The sequence below is a fragment of the Oncorhynchus keta genome, unplaced genomic scaffold (assembly GCF_023373465.1).
Source record: "Oncorhynchus keta strain PuntledgeMale-10-30-2019 unplaced genomic scaffold, Oket_V2 Un_contig_1222_pilon_pilon, whole genome shotgun sequence".
NCBI classification, from domain to species: Eukaryota; Metazoa; Chordata; class Actinopteri; order Salmoniformes; family Salmonidae; genus Oncorhynchus; species Oncorhynchus keta.
This window is the reverse complement of record NW_026277801.1, coordinates 180,659-198,469: the sequence shown is the minus strand read 5'-3', so window position 1 is coordinate 198,469 and position 17,811 is coordinate 180,659. Positions and strand designations below refer to the sequence as shown.

Sequence of the window (17,811 nt, the reverse complement as noted above, 5' to 3'; positions counted from 1 at the left end):
CTGTTTAATCCACAGATAATGGAAAGGAATGCATGTTTAATCCACAGAGAATGGAAAGGAATGCATGTTTAATCCACAGAGAATGGAAAGGAATGCCTGTTTAATCCACAGAGAATGGAAAGGAATGCCTGTTTAATCCACAGAGAATGGAAAGGAATGCCTGTTTAATCCACAGAGAATGGAAAGGAATGCATGTTTAATTCAAAAGGAATGCCTGTTTAATCCACAGAGAATGGAAAAGAATGCATGTTTAATTCACAGAGAATGGAAAGGAATGCCTGTTTAATCCACAGATAATGGAAAGGAATGCCTGTTTAATCCACAGATAATGGAAAGGAATGCCTGTTTCATCCACAGAGAATGGAAAGGAATGCCTGTTTAATCCACAGAGAATGGAAAGGAATGCCTGTTTAATCCACAGATAATGGAAAGGAATGCCTGTTTAATCCACAGATAATGGAAAGGAATGCCTGTTTAATCCACAGAGAATGGAAAGGAATGCATGTTTAATCCACAGAGAATGGAAATGAATGCCTGTTTAATCCACAGAGAATGGAAATGAATGCCTGTTTAATCCACAGAGAATGGAAAGGAATGCATGTTTCATCCACATAGAATGGAAAGGAATGCCTGTTTAATCCACAGAGAATGGAAAGGAATGCCTGTTTAATCCACAGAGAATGGAAAGGAATGCCTGTTTAATCCACAGAGAATGGAAAGGAATGCCTGTTTAATCCACAGATAATGGAAAGGAATGCCTGTTTAATCCACAGAGAATGGAAAGGAATGCCTGTTTCATCCACAGAGAATGGAAAGGAATGCCTGTTTCATCCACAGAGAATGGAAAGGAATGCATGTTTAATCCACAGAGAATGGAAAGGAATGCATGTTTAATCCACAGAGAATGGAAAAGAATGCATGTTTAATCCACAGAGAATGGAAAGGAATGCCTGTTTAATCCACAGATAATGGAAAGGAATGCCTGTTTCATCCACAGAGAATGGAAAGGAATGCCTGTTTAATCCACAGAGAATGGAAAGGAATGCATGTTTAATCCACAGAGAATGGAAAGGAATGCATGTTTAATCCACAGAGAATGGAAAGGAATGCATGTTTAATCCACAGAGAATGGAAAGGAATGCATGTTTAATTCACAGAGAATGGAAAGGAATGCCTGTTTAATCCACAGATAATGGAAAGGAATGCCTGTTTAATCCACAGATAATGGAAAGGAATGCCTGTTTCATCCACAGAGAATGGAAAGGAATGCCTGATTAATCCACAGAGAATGGAAAGGAATGCATGTTTAATCCACAGAGAATGGAAAGGAATGCCTGTTTAATCCACAGAGAATGGAAAGGAATGCCTGTTTAATCCACAGAGAATGGAAAGGAATGCCTGTTTAATCCACAGAGAATGGAAAGGAATGCCTGTTTAATCCACAGATAATGGAAAGGAATGCCTGTTTAATCCACAGATTATGGAAAGGAATGCATGTTTAATCCACAGAGAATGGAAAGGAATGCATGTTTAATTCACAGATAATGGAAAGGAATGCCTGTTTAATCCACAGATAATGGAAAGGAATGCCTGTTTAATCCACAGAGAATGGAAAGGAATGCCTGTTTAATCCACAGAGAATGGAAAGGAATGCATGTTTAATTCACAGAGAATGGAAAGGAATGCCTGTTTAATCCACAGAGAATGGAAAAGAATGCACGTTTAATTCACAGAGAATGGAAAGGAATGCCTGTTTAATCCACAGATAATGGAAAGGAATGCATGTTTAATTCACAGATAATGGAAAGGAATGCCTGTTTAATCCACAGATAATGGAAAGGAATGCCTGTTTAATCCACAGAGAATGGAAAGGAATGCCTGTTTAATCCACAGAGAATGGAAAGGAATGCATGTTTAATTCACAGAGAATGGAAAGGAATGCCTGTTTAATCCACAGAGAATGGAAAGAATGCATGTTTAATCCACAGAGAATGGAAAGGAATGCCTGTTTAATCCACAGATAATGGAAAGGAATGCCTGTTTAATCCACAGATAATGGAAAGGAATGCCTGTTTAATCCACAGAGAATGGAAAGGAATGCCTGTTTAATCCACAGAGAATGGAAAGGAATGCCTGTTTAATCCACAGAGAATGGAAAGGAATGCCTGTTTAATCCACAGATAATGGAAAGGAATGCCTGTTTAATCCACAGAGAATGGAAAGGAATGCATGTTTAATCCACAGAGAATGGAAAGGAATGCCTGTTTAATCCACAGAGAATGGAAAGGAATGCCTGTTTAATCCACAGAGAATGGAAAGGAATGCATGTTTAATCCACAGAGAATGGAAAGGAATGCCTGTTTAATCCACAGAGAATGGAAAGGAATGCCTGTTTAATCCACAGAGAATGGAAAGGAATGCCTGTTTAATCCACAGAGAATGGAAAGGAATGCCTGTTTAATCCACAGATAATGGAAAGGAATGCCTGTTTAATCCACAGAGAATGGAAAGGAATGCCTGTTTAATCCACAGAGAATGGAAAGGAATGCCTGTTTAATCCACAGAGAATGGAAAGGAATGCCTGTTTAATCCACAGAGAATGGAAAGGAATGCATGTTTAATCCACAGAGAATGGAAAGGAATGCATGTTTAATCCACAGAGAATGGAAAGGAATGCCTGTTTAATCCACAGATAATGGAAAGGAATGCCTGTTTAATCCACAGAGAATGGAAAGGAATGCCTGTTTAATCCACAGAGAATGGAAAGGAATGCATGTTTAATCCACAGAGAATGGAAAGGAATGCATGTTTAATCCACAGAGAATGGAAAGGAATGCATGTTTAATCCACAGAGAATGGAAAGGAATGCATGTTTAATTCACAGAGAATGGAAAGGAATGCCTGTTTAATCCACAGATAATGGAAAGGAATGCCTGTTTAATCCACAGATAATGGAAAGGAATGCCTGTTTAATCCACAGAGAATGGAAAGGAATGCCTGTTTAATCCACAGAGAATGGAAAGGAATGCATGTTTAATCCACAGAGAATGGAAAGGAATGCCTGTTTAATCCACAGAGAATGGAAAGGAATGCCTGTTTAATCCACAGAGAATGGAAAGGAATGCCTGTTTAATCCACAGAGAATGGAAAGGAATGCCTGTTTAATCCACAGATAATGAATGGAAAGGAATGCCTGTTTAATCCACAGATTATGGAAAGGAATGCATGTTTAATCCACAGAGAATGGAAAGGAATGCATGTTTAATCCACAGATAATGGAAAGGAATGCCTGTTTAATCCACAGATAATGGAAAGGAATGCCTGTTTAATCCACAGAGAATGGAAAGGAATGCCTGTTTAATCCACAGAGAATGGAAAGGAATGCATGTTTAATTCACAGAGAATGGAAAGGAATGCCTGTTTAATCCACAGAGAATGGAAAAGAATGCACGTTTAATTCACAGAGAATGGAAAGGAATGCCTGTTTAATCCACAGATAATGGAAAGGAATGCCTGTTTAATCCACAGATAATGGAAAGGAATGCCTGTTTAATCCACAGAGAATGGAAAGGAATGCCTGTTTAATCCACAGAGAATGGAAAGGAATGCCTGTTTAATCCACAGAGAATGGAAAGGAATGCCTGTTTAATCCACAGAGAATGGAAAGGAATGCCTGTTTAATCCACAGAGAATGGAAAGGAATGCCTGTTTAATCCACAGATAATGGAAAGGAATGCCTGTTTAATCCACAGAGAATGGAAAGGAATGCCTGTTTAATCCACAGAGAATGGAAAGGAATGCCTGTTTAATCCACAGAGAATGGAAAGGAATGCATGTTTAATCCACAGAGAATGGAAAGGAATGCCTGTTTAATCCACAGAGAATGGAAAGGAATGCCTGTTTAATCCACAGAGAATGGAAAGGAATGCATGTTTAATCCACAGAGAATGGAAAGGAATGCCTGTTTAATCCACAGAGAATGGAAAGGAATGCCTGTTTAATCCACAGAGAATGGAAAGGAATGCATGTTTAATCCACAGAGAATGGAAAGGAATGCATGTTTAATCCACAGAGAATGGAAAGGAATGCATGTTTAATCCACAGAGAATGGAAAGGAATGCCTGTTTAATCCACAGAGAATGGAAAGGAATGCCTGTTTAATCCACAGAGAATGGAAAGGAATGCATGTTTAATCCACAGAGAATGGAAAGGAATGCATGTTTAATCCACAGAGAATGGAAAGGAATGCATGTTTAATCCACAGAGAATGGAAAGGAATGCCTGTTTAATCCACAGAGAATGGAAAGGAATGCCTGTTTAATCCACAGAGAATGGAAAGGAATGCCTGTTTAATCCACAGAGAATGGAAAGGAATGCATGTTTAATCCACAGAGAATGGAAAGGAATGCATGTTTAATCCACAGAGAATGGAAAGGAATGCATGTTTAATCCACAGAGAATGGAAAGGAATGCATGTTTAATTCACAGAGAATGGAAAGGAATGCCTGTTTAATCCACAGATAATGGAAAGGAATGCCTGTTTCATCCACAGAGAATGGAAAGGAATGCCTGTTTCATCCACAGAGAATGGAAAGGAATGCCTGACATCCACAGAGAATGGAAAGGAATGCATGTTTAATCCACAGAGAATGGAAAGGAATGCATGTTTAATCCACAGAGAATGGAAAGGAATGCCTGTTTAATCCACAGAGAATGGAAAGGAATGCCTGTTTAATCCACAGAGAATGGAAAGGAATGCATGTTTAATCCACAGAGAATGGAAAGGAATGCCTGTTTAATCCACAGATAATGGAAAGGAATGCATGTTTAATCCACAGAGAATGGAAAGGAATGCATGTTTAATCCACAGAGAATGGAAAGGAATGCCTGTTTAATCCACAGAGAATGGAAAGGAATGCCTGTTTAATCCACAGAGAATGGAAAGGAATGCCTGTTTAATCCACAGAGAATGGAAAGGAATGCATGTTTAATCCACAGAGAATGGAAAGGAATGCCTGTTTAATCCACAGATAATGGAAAGGAATGCATGTTTAATCCACAGAGAATGGAAAGGAATGCATGTTTAATCCACAGAGAATGGAAAGGAATGCATGTTTAATCCACAGAGAATGGAAAGGAATGCCTGTTTAATCCACAGAGAATGGAAAGGAATGCATGTTTAATGAGAATGGAAAGGAATGCATGTTTAATCCACAGAGAATGGAAAGGAATGCCTGTTTAATCCACAGAGAATGGAAAGGAATGCCTGTTTAATCCACAGAGAATGGAAAGGAATGCCTGTTTAATCCACAGAGAATGGAAAGGAATGCCTGTTTAATCCACAGAGAATGGAAAGGAATGCCTGTTTAATCCACAGAGAATGGAAAGGAATGCCTGTTTAATCCACAGAGAATGGAAAGGAATGCATGTTTAATCCACAGAGAATGGAAAGGAATGCATGTTTAATCCACAGAGAATGGAAATGAATGCCTGTTTAATCCACAGAGAATGGAAAGGAATGCATGTTTAATCCACAGAGAATGGAAAGGAATGCATGTTTAATTCACAGAGAATGGAAAGGAATGCCTGTTTAATCCACAGAGAATGGAAAGGAATGCCTGTTTAATCCACAGAGAATGGAAAGGAATGCCTGTTTAATCCACAGAGAATGGAAAGGAATGCATGTTTAATCCACAGAGAATGGAAAGGAATGCCTGTTTAATCCACAGAGAATGGAAAGGAATGCCTGTTTAATCCACAGAGAATGGAAAGGAATGCCTGTTTAATCCACAGAGAATGGAAAGGAATGCATGTTTAATCCACAGAGAATGGAAAGGAATGCCTGTTTAATCCACAGAGAATGGAAAGGAATGCCTGTTTAATCCACAGAGAATGGAAAGGAATGCCTGTTTAATCCACAGAGAATGGAAAGGAATGCCTGTTTAATCCACAGAGAATGGAAAGGAATGCATGTTTAATCCACAGAGAATGGAAAGGAATGCATGTTTAATCCACAGAGAATGGAAAGGAATGCATGTTTAATCCACAGAGAATGGAAAGGAATGCATGTTTAATCCACAGAGAATGGAAAGGAATGCCTGTTTAATCCACAGAGAATGGAAAGGAATGCCTGTTTAATCCACAGAGAATGGAAAGGAATGCCTGTTTAATCCACAGAGAATGGAAAGGAATGCATGTTTAATCCACAGAGAATGGAAAGGAATGCATGTTTAATCCACAGAGAATGGAAAGGAATGCCTGTTTAATCCACAGAGAATGGAAAGGAATGCCTGTTTAATCCACAGAGAATGGAAAGGAATGCATGTTTAATCCACAGAGAATGGAAAGGAATGCCTGTTTAATCCACAGAGAATGGAAAGGAATGCCTGTTTAATCCACAGAGAATGGAAAGGAATGCCTGTTTAATCCACAGAGAATGGAAAGGAATGCCTGTTTAATCCACAGAGAATGGAAAGGAATGCATGTTTAATCCACAGAGAATGGAAAGGAATGCATGTTTAATCCACAGAGAATGGAAAGGAATGCATGTTTAATCCACAGAGAATGGAAAGGAATGCATGTTTAATCCACAGAGAATGGAAAGGAATGCATGTTTAATCCACAGAGAATGGAAAGGAATGCATGTTTAATCCACAGAGAATGGAAAGGAATGCATGTTTAATCCACAGAGAATGGAAAGGAATGCCTGTTTAATCCACAGATAATGGAAAGGAATGCATGTTTAATCCACAGAGAATGGAAAGGAATGCCTGTTTAATCCACAGAGAATGGAAAGGAATGCCTGTTTAATCCACAGAGAATGGAAAGGAATGCATGTTTAATCCACAGAGAATGGAAAGGAATGCATGTTTAATCCACAGAGAATGGAAAGGAATGCCTGTTTAATCCACAGAGAATGGAAAGGAATGCCTGTTTAATCCACAGAGAATGGAAAGGAATGCCTGTTTAATCCACAGAGAATGGAAAGGAATGCCTGTTTAATCCACAGAGAATGGAAAGGAATGCCTGTTTAATCCACAGAGAATGGAAAGGAATGCATGTTTAATCCACAGAGAATGGAAAGGAATGCATGTTTAATCCACAGAGAATGGAAAGGAATGCATGTTTAATCCACAGAGAATGGAAAGGAATGCATGTTTAATCCACAGAGAATGGAAAGGAATGCCTGTTTAATCCACAGAGAATGGAAAGGAATGCATGTTTAATCCACAGAGAATGGAAAGGAATGCATGTTTAATCCACAGAGAATGGAAAGGAATGCCTGTTTAATCCACAGATAATGGAAAGGAATGCATGTTTAATCCACAGAGAATGGAAAGGAATGCCTGTTTAATCCACAGAGAATGGAAAGGAATGCCTGTTTAATCCACAGAGAATGGAAAGGAATGCCTGTTTAATCCACAGAGAATGGAAAGGAATGCATGTTTAATCCACAGAGAATGGAAAGGAATGCATGTTTAATCCACAGAGAATGGAAAGGAATGCCTGTTTAATCCACAGAGAATGGAAAGGAATGCATGTTTAATCCACAGAGAATGGAAAGGAATGCCTGTTTAATCCACAGAGAATGGAAAGGAATGCCTGTTTAATCCACAGAGAATGGAAAGGAATGCATGTTTAATCCACAGAGAATGGAAAGGAATGCCTGTTTAATCCACAGAGAATGGAAAGGAATGCCTGTTTAATCCACAGAGAATGGAAAGGAATGCCTGTTTAATCCACAGAGAATGGAAAGGAATGCCTGTTTAATCCACAGAGAATGGAAAGGAATGCATGTTTAATCCACAGAGAATGGAAAGGAATGCCTGTTTAATCCACAGAGAATGGAAAGGAATGCATGTTTAATCCACAGAGAATGGAAAGGAATGCCTGTTTAATCCACAGAGAATGGAAAGGAATGCCTGTTTAATCCACAGAGAATGGAAAGGAATGCCTGTTTAATCCACAGAGAATGGAAAGGAATGCCTGTTTAATCCACAGAGAATGGAAAGGAATGCCTGTTTAATCCACAGAGAATGGAAAGGAATGCATGTTTAATCCACAGAGAATGGAAAGGAATGCCTGTTTAATCCACAGAGAATGGAAAGGAATGCATGTTTAATTCACAGAGAATGGAAAGGAATGCCTGTTTAATCCACAGATAATGGAAAGGAATGCCTGTTTCATCCACAGAGAATGGAAAGGAATGCATGTTTAATCCACAGAGAATGGAAAGGAATGCATGTTTAATCCACAGAGAATGGAAAGGAATGCCTGTTTAATCCACAGAGAATGGAAAGGAATGCATGTTTAATCCACAGAGAATGGAAAGGAATGCATGTTTAATCCACAGAGAATGGAAAGGAATGCCTGTTTAATCCACAGAGAATGGAAAGGAATGCCTGTTTAATCCACAGAGAATGGAAAGGAATGCCTGTTTAATCCACAGAGAATGGAAAGGAATGCATGTTTAATCCACAGAGAATGGAAAGGAATGCCTGTTTAATCCACAGAGAATGGAAAGGAATGCCTGTTTAATCCACAGAGAATGGAAAGGAATGCCTGTTTAATCCACAGAGAATGGAAAGGAATGCATGTTTAATCCACAGAGAATGGAAAGGAATGCCTGTTTAATCCACAGAGAATGGAAAGGAATGCCTGTTTAATCCACAGAGAATGGAAAGGAATGCCTGTTTAATCCACAGAGAATGGAAAGGAATGCATGTTTAATCCACAGAGAATGGAAAGGAATGCATGTTTAATCCACAGAGAATGGAAAGGAATGCATGTTTAATCCACAGAGAATGGAAAGGAATGCATGTTTAATTCACAGAGAATGGAAAGGAATGCCTGTTTAATCCACAGATAATGGAAAGGAATGCCTGTTTAATCCACAGAGAATGGAAAGGAATGCCTGTTTCATCCACAGAGAATGGAAAGGAATGCATGTTTAATCCACAGAGAATGGAAAGGAATGCATGTTTAATCCACAGAGAATGGAAAGGAATGCCTGTTTAATCCACAGAGAATGGAAAGGAATGCCTGTTTAATCCACAGAGAATGGAAAGGAATGCATGTTTAATCCACAGAGAATGGAAAGGAATGCCTGTTTAATCCACAGAGAATGGAAAGGAATGCCTGTTTAATCCACAGAGAATGGAAAGGAATGCCTGTTTAATCCACAGAGAATGGAAAGGAATGCCTGTTTAATCCACAGAGAATGGAAAGGAATGCATGTTTAATCCACAGAGAATGGAAAGGAATGCATGTTTAATCCACAGAGAATGGAAAGGAATGCCTGTTTAATCCACAGAGAATGGAAAGGAATGCATGTTTAATCCACAGAGAATGGAAAGGAATGCCTGTTTAATCCACAGAGAATGGAAAGGAATGCATGTTTAATCCACAGAGAATGGAAAGGAATGCATGTTTAATCCACAGAGAATGGAAAGGAATGCCTGTTTAATCCACAGATAATGGAAAGGAATGCATGTTTAATCCACAGAGAATGGAAAGGAATGCCTGTTTAATCCACAGAGAATGGAAAGGAATGCCTGTTTAATCCACAGATAATGGAAAGGAATGCCTGTTTAATCCACAGAGAATGGAAAGGAATGCATGTTTAATCCACAGAGAATGGAAAGGAATGCATGTTTAATCCACAGAGAATGGAAAGGAATGCCTGTTTAATCCACAGAGAATGGAAAGGAATGCATGTTTAATCCACAGAGAATGGAAAGGAATGCCTGTTTAATCCACAGAGAATGGAAAGTAATGCCTGTCTAATCCACAGAGAATGGAAAGGAATGCATGTTTAATCCACAGAGAATGGAAAGGAATGCCTGTTTAATCCACAGAGAATGGAAAGGAATGCCTGTTTAATCCACAGAGAATGGAAAGGAATGCCTGTTTAATCCACAGAGAATGGAAAGGAATGCCTGTTTAATCCACAGAGAATGGAAAGGAATGCATGTTTAATCCACAGAGAATGGAAAGGAATGCCTGTTTAATCCACAGAGAATGGAAAGGAATGCCTGTTTAATCCACAGAGAATGGAAAGGAATGCCTGTTTAATCCACAGAGAATGGAAAGGAATGCCTGTTTAATCCACAGAGAATGGAAAGGAATGCCTGTTTAATCCACAGAGAATGGAAAGGAATGCCTGTTTAATCCACAGATAATGGAAAGGAATGCCTGTTTAATCCACGGAGAATGGAAAGGAATGCATGTTTAATCCACAGAGAATGGAAAGGAATGCATGTTTAATCCACAGAGAATGGAAAGGAATGCCTGTTTAATCCACAGAGAATGGAAAGGAATGCATGTTTAATCCACAGAGAATGGAAAGGAATGCCTGTTTAATCCACAGAGAATGGAAAGTAATGCCTGTCTAATCCACAGAGAATGGAAAGGAATGCATGGTTAATCCACAGAGAATGGAAAGGAATGCCTGTTTAATCCACAGAGAATGGAAAGGAATGCCTGTTTAATCCACAGAGAATGGAAAGGAATGCCTGTTTAATCCACAGAGAATGGAAAGGAATGCCTGTTTAATCCACAGAGAATGGAAAGGAATGCCTGTTTAATCCACAGAGAATGGAAAGGAATGCCTGTTTAATCCACAGAGAATGGAAAGGAATGCCTGTTTAATCCACAGAGAATGGAAAGGAATGCCTGTTTAATCCACAGAGAATGGAAAGGAATGCCTGTTTAATCCACAGAGAATGGAAAGGAATGCCTGTTTAATCCACAGAGAATGGAAAGGAATGCCTGTTTAATCCACAGAGAATGGAAAGGAATGCCTGTTTATCCATGTATTCTATCCCTCTCACGTATTTCTCTCTTCTTACAAATAATGACTTACTCTGATTCACACACACTCACACACACTCCATCTCCCGTGTCACTCACAACGTACACACACACACACACACACACACACACACACACACACACACACACACACACACACACACACACACACACACACACACACACACACACACACACACACACACACACACACACACACACACACACACACACACACACACACACACACACACACACACACACACACACACACACACTCTTAGCTGGCCCAGTGAACCGTGGTACCTCATGTCAGATACTGGCAGCTCCTAGACACCACCACTCTGCCTGCTCACCTGTGGTGAAGCTCTACTCTCAGCAGCTGCTTTTATTTAATATTGGCCTAGATAAGTCTGGAAACAGACAATGAGAAACTTTCTTCCAACCCACTGTGGAAGTGCCGCAGTAAGTGCTGCCTTGGTGACAATGATTTCAAACGTTCATGTAAATAAGGAAGAGAATAACCACACACCCAAAACTGATTAGTGAAGGTGCTGGAGGCTTGCTCAGATGAATCTCGACTGAACGAAAGCTCAGCTACTAGGTTAAAGACGCTTAAAGACGCTGGCTGGGACACGCTGGCTGGGACATCTACAGCACAGTCTTTTTCTCTCTCTCTCTCTCTCTCTCTCTCTCTCTCTCTCTCTCTCTCTCTCTCTCTCTCTCTCTCTCTCTCTCTCTCTCTCTCTCTCTCTCTCTCTCTCTCTCTCTCTGTGTGCATGTGTAATTGATGACACCAAATAAAAGATTTGGATACACTTCCTCTGCTCTCTTTACATAAATATACTTTTTAATAACTCAAAACAACCCAAGCTAAATGGCAATGGCACCAACAACTCTCCATGCACTCTGGCAGTATTTCATCTGAGTGGAGACAAGATGACACACAGCATGATTTACTGTGATTAGATAGACAAGGGCAGAGATACCATCACAACCCCACAGTCGTTGAGAACAGATGTGGTGTGTGTGGGGGGGTGCGAGGTTGTGATGGATACTCTTGAACTAACAGAGATCATTGTTGTTTTGTTTCTATATTTTGTCACGTAGGAAGTGATTGTCACAGACCAAGGAGAATTTGCTTTGATTTTATACTAAATTTGAGTATATTAAAAAAGATCAGAAGATTGCTTACAAAATTATGAAATCATGTAAATACGAAAATATAAGTTTTAGCCTTACATTTAGCTGTATTTTTAATGGATGAATTGCCCATGCGTGTCCCCAATAATCACAATTTCCTTTACAGTGGCTGAAGCAGTGCCAGAAGAGGGCCAGTGGGTCCCCATGGGGCCTCCAGTCATCAACAGCACCATGGCTGAGACAAGGATTCAGCGCATGACTGAGTGAGTATGAAAACCTCTCCTTTCACCTGACTTCACATTTGATTTGATTTCTTTAAGTGACGATAAACTCTAAAGTATTTATTAACTCTGAACAATTATGTTAATTATCTCGTGAAAAGCCTAACTTGTGATCAGAAACTACAACACTGTATATTCACTTCAGCTAAAGAGCGGGCTAACTTCATTTCCATCCCTGCACATACTGGCAACAGCAAACTTTAAAATGTTCAATACACTCAGCATTGAAGTTTTAAATGAGGCCTCTCTATCCATCCACCCTCTTGTTGTCCTATCCATCGATCTGTGGTGCACATCAATATGGATATCACATCAGCCTGGTGTCGCTGTGGGAGAGGGGCCCATCCCTCTGCTGTCTGCCCAGTGAGGTGGATGTGTGATAGGGTGAGAAGGGGAGTGGCAGGGCCTGACGGTGCTGCTGGCCCAGGGGCCCAAACCTCACCTCGACACTACTCTCCTGTACAGACAGCTCTCTGGACTACAGACAGACAGACAGACAGACAGACAGACAGACAGACAGACAGACAGACAGACAGACAGACAGACAGACAGACAGACAGACAGAATAAATACGTAACTGTAAGTGAAGTTAAGTATTTTTTGGGCTAAGTGAAGTGATGGGTTTGGGCTAAGTGAAGTGATGGGTTTGGGCTAAGTGAAGTGATGGAGTTTGGGCTAAGTTAAGTGATGGGTTTGGGCTAAGTGAAGTGATGGGTTTGGAGTTTGGGCTAAGTGAAGTGATGGGTTTGGAGTTTGGGCTAAGTGAAGTGATGGGTTTGGAGTTTGGGCTAAGTGAAGTGATGGGTTTGGAGTTTGGGCTAAGTGAAGTGATGGGTTTGGAGTTTGGGCTAAGTGATGGGTTTGGAGTTTGGGCTAAGTGAAGTGATGGGTTTGGAGTTTGGGCTAAGTGAAGTGATGGGTTTGGAGTTTGGGCTAAGTGATGGGTTTGGAGTTTGGGCTAAGTGAAGTGATGGGTTTGGAGTTTGGGCTAAGTGAAGTGATGGGTTTGGAGTTTGGGCTAAGTGAAGTGATGGGTTTGGGCTAAGTGAAGTGATGGGGTTTGGAGTTTGCGCTATGTGAAGTGATGGGTTTGGAGTTTGGGTGAAGTGATGGGTTTGGAGTTTGGGCTAAGTGAAGTGATGGGTTTGGAGTTTGGGCTAAGTGAAGTGATGGGTTTGGAGTTTGGGCTAAGTGAAGTGATGGGTTTGGAGTTTGGGCTAAGTGAAGTGATGGGTTTGGGCTAAGTGAAGTGATGGGGTTTGGAGTTTGCGCTATGTGAAGTGATGGGTTTGGAGTTTGGGTGAAGTGATGGTTTTGGAGTTTGGGCTAAGTGAAGTGATGGGTTTGGAGTTTGGGCTAAGTGAAGTGATGGGTTTGGAGTTTGGGCTAAGTGAAGTGATGGGTTTGGAGTTTGGGCTAAGTGAAGTGATGGGTTTGGGCTAAGTGAAGTGATGGGTTTGGAGTTTGCGCTATGTGAAGTGATGGGTTTGGAGTTTGGGCTATGTGAAGTGATGGGTTTGGAGTTTGGGCTAAGTGAAGTGATGGGTTTGGAGTTTGGGCTAAGTGAAGTGATGGGTTTGGGCTAAGTGAAGTGATGGGGTTTGGAGTTTGCGCTATGTGAAGTGATGGGTTTGGAGTTTGGGCTAAGTGAAGTGATGGGTTTGGAGTTTGGGCTAAGTGAAGTGATGGGTTTGGAGTTTGGGCTAAGTGAAGTGATGGGTTTGGAGTTTGGGCTAAGTGAAGTGATGGGTTTGGGCTAAGTGAAGTGATGGGGTTTGGAGTTTGCGCTATGTGAAGTGATGGGTTTGGAGTTTGGGCTAAGTGAAGTGATGGGTTTGGAGTTTGGGCTAAGTGAAGTGATGGGTTTGGAGTTTGGGCTAAGTGAAGTGATGGGTTTGGAGTTTGGGCTAAGTGAAGTGATGGGTTTGGAGTTTGGGCTAAGTGAAGTGATGGGTTTGGGCTAAGTGAAGTGATGGGTTTGGAGTTTGGGCTAAGTGAAGTGATGGGTTTGGAGTTTGGGCTAAGTGAAGTGATGGGTTTGGAGTTTGGGCAAAGTGAAGTGATGGGTTTGGAGTTTGGAGTTTGGGCTAAGTGAAGTGATGGGTTTGGGCTAAGTGAAGTGATGGGTTTGGAGTTTGGGCTAAGTGAAGTGATGGGTTTGGAGTTTGGGCTAAGTGAAGTGATGGGTTTGGAGTTTGGGCAAAGTGAAGTGATGGGTTTGGAGTTTGGGCTGAGTGAAGTGATGGGTTTGGAGTTTGGGCTAAGTGAAGTGATGGGTTTGGAGTTTGGGCTAAGTGAAGTGATGGGTTTGGAGTTTGGGCTAAGTGAAGTGATGGTTTGGAGTTTGGGCTAAGTGAAGTGATGGGTTTGGAGTTTGGGCTAAGTGAAGTGATGGGTTTGGGCTAAGTGAAGTGATGGGGTTTGGAGTTTGGGCTATGTGAAGTGATGGGTTTGGAGTTTGGGCTAAGTGAAGTGATGGGTTTGGAGTTTGGGCTAAGTGAAGTGATGGGTTTGGAGTTTGGGCTAAGTGAAGTGATGGATTTGGAGTTTGGGCTAAGTGAAGTGATGGGTTTGGAGTTTGGGCTAAGTGAAGTGATGGGTTTGGGCTAAGTGAAGTGATGGGGTTTGGAGTTTGGGCTATGTGAAGTGATGGGTTTGGAGTTTGGGCTAAGTGAAGTGATGGGTTTGGAGTTTGGGCTAAGTGAAGTGATGGGTTTGGAGTTTGGGCTAAGTGAAGTGATGGGTTTGGAGTTTGGGCTAAGTGAAGTGATGGGTTTGGAGTTTGGGCTAAGTGAAGTGATGGGTTTGGAGTTTGGGCTAAGTGAAGTGATGGGTTTGGGCTAAGTGAAGTGATGGGTTTGGAGTTTGGGCTAAGTGAAGTGATGGGTTTGGAGTTTGGGCTAAGTGAAGTGATGGGTTTGGAGTTTGGGCAAAGTGAAGTGATGGGTTTGGAGTTTGGGCTAAGTGAAGTGATGGGTTTGGAGTTTGGGCTAAGTGAAGTGATGGGTTTGGAGTTTGGGCTAAGTGAAGTGATGGGTTTGGAGTTTGGGCTAAGTGAAGTGATGGGTTTGGAGTTTGGGCTAAGTGAAGTGATGGGTTTGGAGTTTGGGCTAAGTGAAGTGATGGGTTTGGAGTTTGGGCAAAGTGAAGTGATGGGTTTGGAGTTTGGGCTAAGTGAAGTGATGGGTTTGGAGTTTGGGCTAAGTGAAGTGATGGGTTTGGAGTTTGGGCTAAGTGAAGTGATGGGTTTGGAGTTTGGGCTAAGTGAAGTGATGGGTTTGGAGTTTGGGCTAAGTGAAGTGATGGGGTTTGGAGTTTGCGCTATGTGAAGTGATGGGTTTGGAGTTTGGGCTAAGTGAAGTGATGGGTTTGGAGTTTGGGCTAAGTGAAGTGATGGGTTTGGAGTTTGGGCTAAGTTAAGTGATGGGTTTGGAGTTTGGGCTAAGTGAAGTGATGGGTTTGGAGTTTGGGCTAAGTGAAGTGATGGGTTTGGGCTACGTGAAGTGATGGGGTTTGGAGTTTGCGCTATGTGAAGTGATGGGTTTGGAGTTTGGGCTAAGTGAAGTGATGGGTTTGGGCTAAAAGTGATGGGGTTTGGAGTTTGGGCTAAGTGAATTGATGGGTTTGGAGTTTGGGCTAAGTGAAGTGATGGGGTTTGGAGTTTGGGCTAAGTGAAGTGATGGGTTTGGAGTTTGGGCTAATTGAAGGGATGGGTTTGGAGTTTGGGCTAAGTGAAGTGATGGGTTTGGAGTTTGGGCTAAGTGAAGTGATGGGTTTGGAGTTTGGGCTAAGTGAAGTGATGGGTTTGGAGTTTGGGCTAAGTGAAGTGATGGGTTTGGAGTTTGGGCAAAGTGAAGTGATGGGTTTGGAGTTTGGGCTAAGTGAAGTGATGGGTTTGGAGTTTGGGCTAAGTGAAGTGATGGGTTTGGAGTTTGGGCTAAGTGAAGTGATGGGTTTGGAGTTTGGGCTAAGTGAAGTGATGGGTTTGGAGTTTGGGCTAAGTGAAGTGATGGGGTTTGGAGTTTGCGCTATGTGAAGTGATGGGTTTGGAGTTTGGGCTAAGTGAAGTGATGGGTTTGGAGTTTGGGCTAAGTGAAGTGATGGGTTTGGAGTTTGGGCTAAGTTAAGTGATGGGTTTGGAGTTTGGGCTAAGTGAAGTGATGGGTTTGGAGTTTGGGCTAAGTGAAGTGATGGGTTTGGGCTAAGTGAAGTGATGGGGTTTGGAGTTTGCGCTATGTGAAGTGATGGGTTTGGAGTTTGGGCTAAGTGAAGTGATGGGTTTGGGCTAAGTGAAGTGATGGGGTTTGGAGTTTGGGCTAAGTGAATTGATGGGTTTGGAGTTTGGGCTAAGTGAAGTGATGGGGTTTGGAGTTTGGGCTAAGTGAAGTGATGGGTTTGGAGTTTGGGCTAATTGAAGGGATGGGTTTGGAGTTTGGGCTAAGTGAAGTGATGGGTTTGGAGTTTGGGCTAAGTGAAGTGATGGGTTTGGAGTTTGGGCAAAGTGAAGTGATGGGTTTGGAGTTTGGAGTTTGGGCTAAGTGAAGTGATGGGTTTGGGCTAAGTGAAGTGATGGGTTTGGAGTTTGGGCTAAGTGAAGTGATGGGTTTGGAGTTTGGGCTAAGTGAAGTGATGGGTTTGGAGTTTGGGCTAAGTGAAGTGATGGATTTGGAGTTTGGGCTAAGTGAAGTGATGGGTTTGGAGTTTGGGCTAAGTGAAGTGATGGGTTTGGAGTTTGGGCTAAGTGAAGTGATGGATTTGGAGTTTGGGCTAAGTGAAGTGATGGGTTTGGAGTTTGGGCTAAGTGAAGTGATGGGTTTGGGCTAAGTGAAGTGATGGGGTTTGGAGTTTGGGCTATGTGAAGTGATGGGTTTGGAGTTTGGGCTAAGTGAAGTGATGGGTTTGGAGTTTGGGCTAAGTGAAGTGATGGGTTTGGAGTTTGGGCTAAGTGAAGTGATGGATTTGGAGTTTGGGCTAAGTGAAGTGATGGGTTTGGAGTTTGGGCTAAGTGAAGTGATGGGTTTGGGCTAAGTGAAGTGATGGGGTTTGGAGTTTGGGCTATGTGAAGTGATGGGTTTGGAGTTTGGGCTAAGTGAAGTGATGGGTTTGGAGTTTGGGCTAAGTGAAGTGATGGGTTTGGAGTTTGGGCTAAGTGAAGTGATGGGTTTGGAGTTTGGGCTAAGTGAAGTGATGGGTTTGGAGTTTGGGCTAAGTGAAGTGATGGGTTTGGAGTTTGGGCTAAGTGAAGTGATGGGTTTGGGCTAAGTGAAGTGATGGGTTTGGAGTTTGGGCTAAGTGAAGTGATGGGTTTGGAGTTTGGGCTAAGTGAAGTGATGGGTTTGGAGTTTGGGCAAAGTGAAGTGATGGGTTTGGAGTTTGGGCTAAGTGAAGTGATGGGTTTGGAGTTTGGGCTAAGTGAAGTGATGGGTTTGGAGTTTGGGCTAAGTGAAGTGATGGGTTTGGAGTTTGGGCTAAGTGAAGTGATGGGTTTGGAGTTTGGGCTAAGTGAAGTGATGGGTTTGGAGTTTGGGCTAAGTGAAGTGATGGGTTTGGAGTTTGGGCTAAGTGAAGTGATGGG

The 17,811-nt window shown here is 41.8% G+C and overlaps 1 protein-coding gene across 1 annotated transcript in view; it reads left to right on the top strand.

Moving 5' to 3' along the window:
- Positions 1 to 17,811, top strand: part of LOC127917818 (serine/threonine-protein kinase Nek11-like) — a 120,397-nt gene that overhangs the window by 89,028 nt on the left and 13,558 nt on the right. The window contains exon 14 of the mRNA XM_052500874.1: positions 12,122 to 12,218. Within this exon, the coding sequence (XP_052356834.1) occupies positions 12,122 to 12,218 (97 nt within the window). The remainder of the gene's footprint in view (positions 1 to 12,121; positions 12,219 to 17,811) is intronic.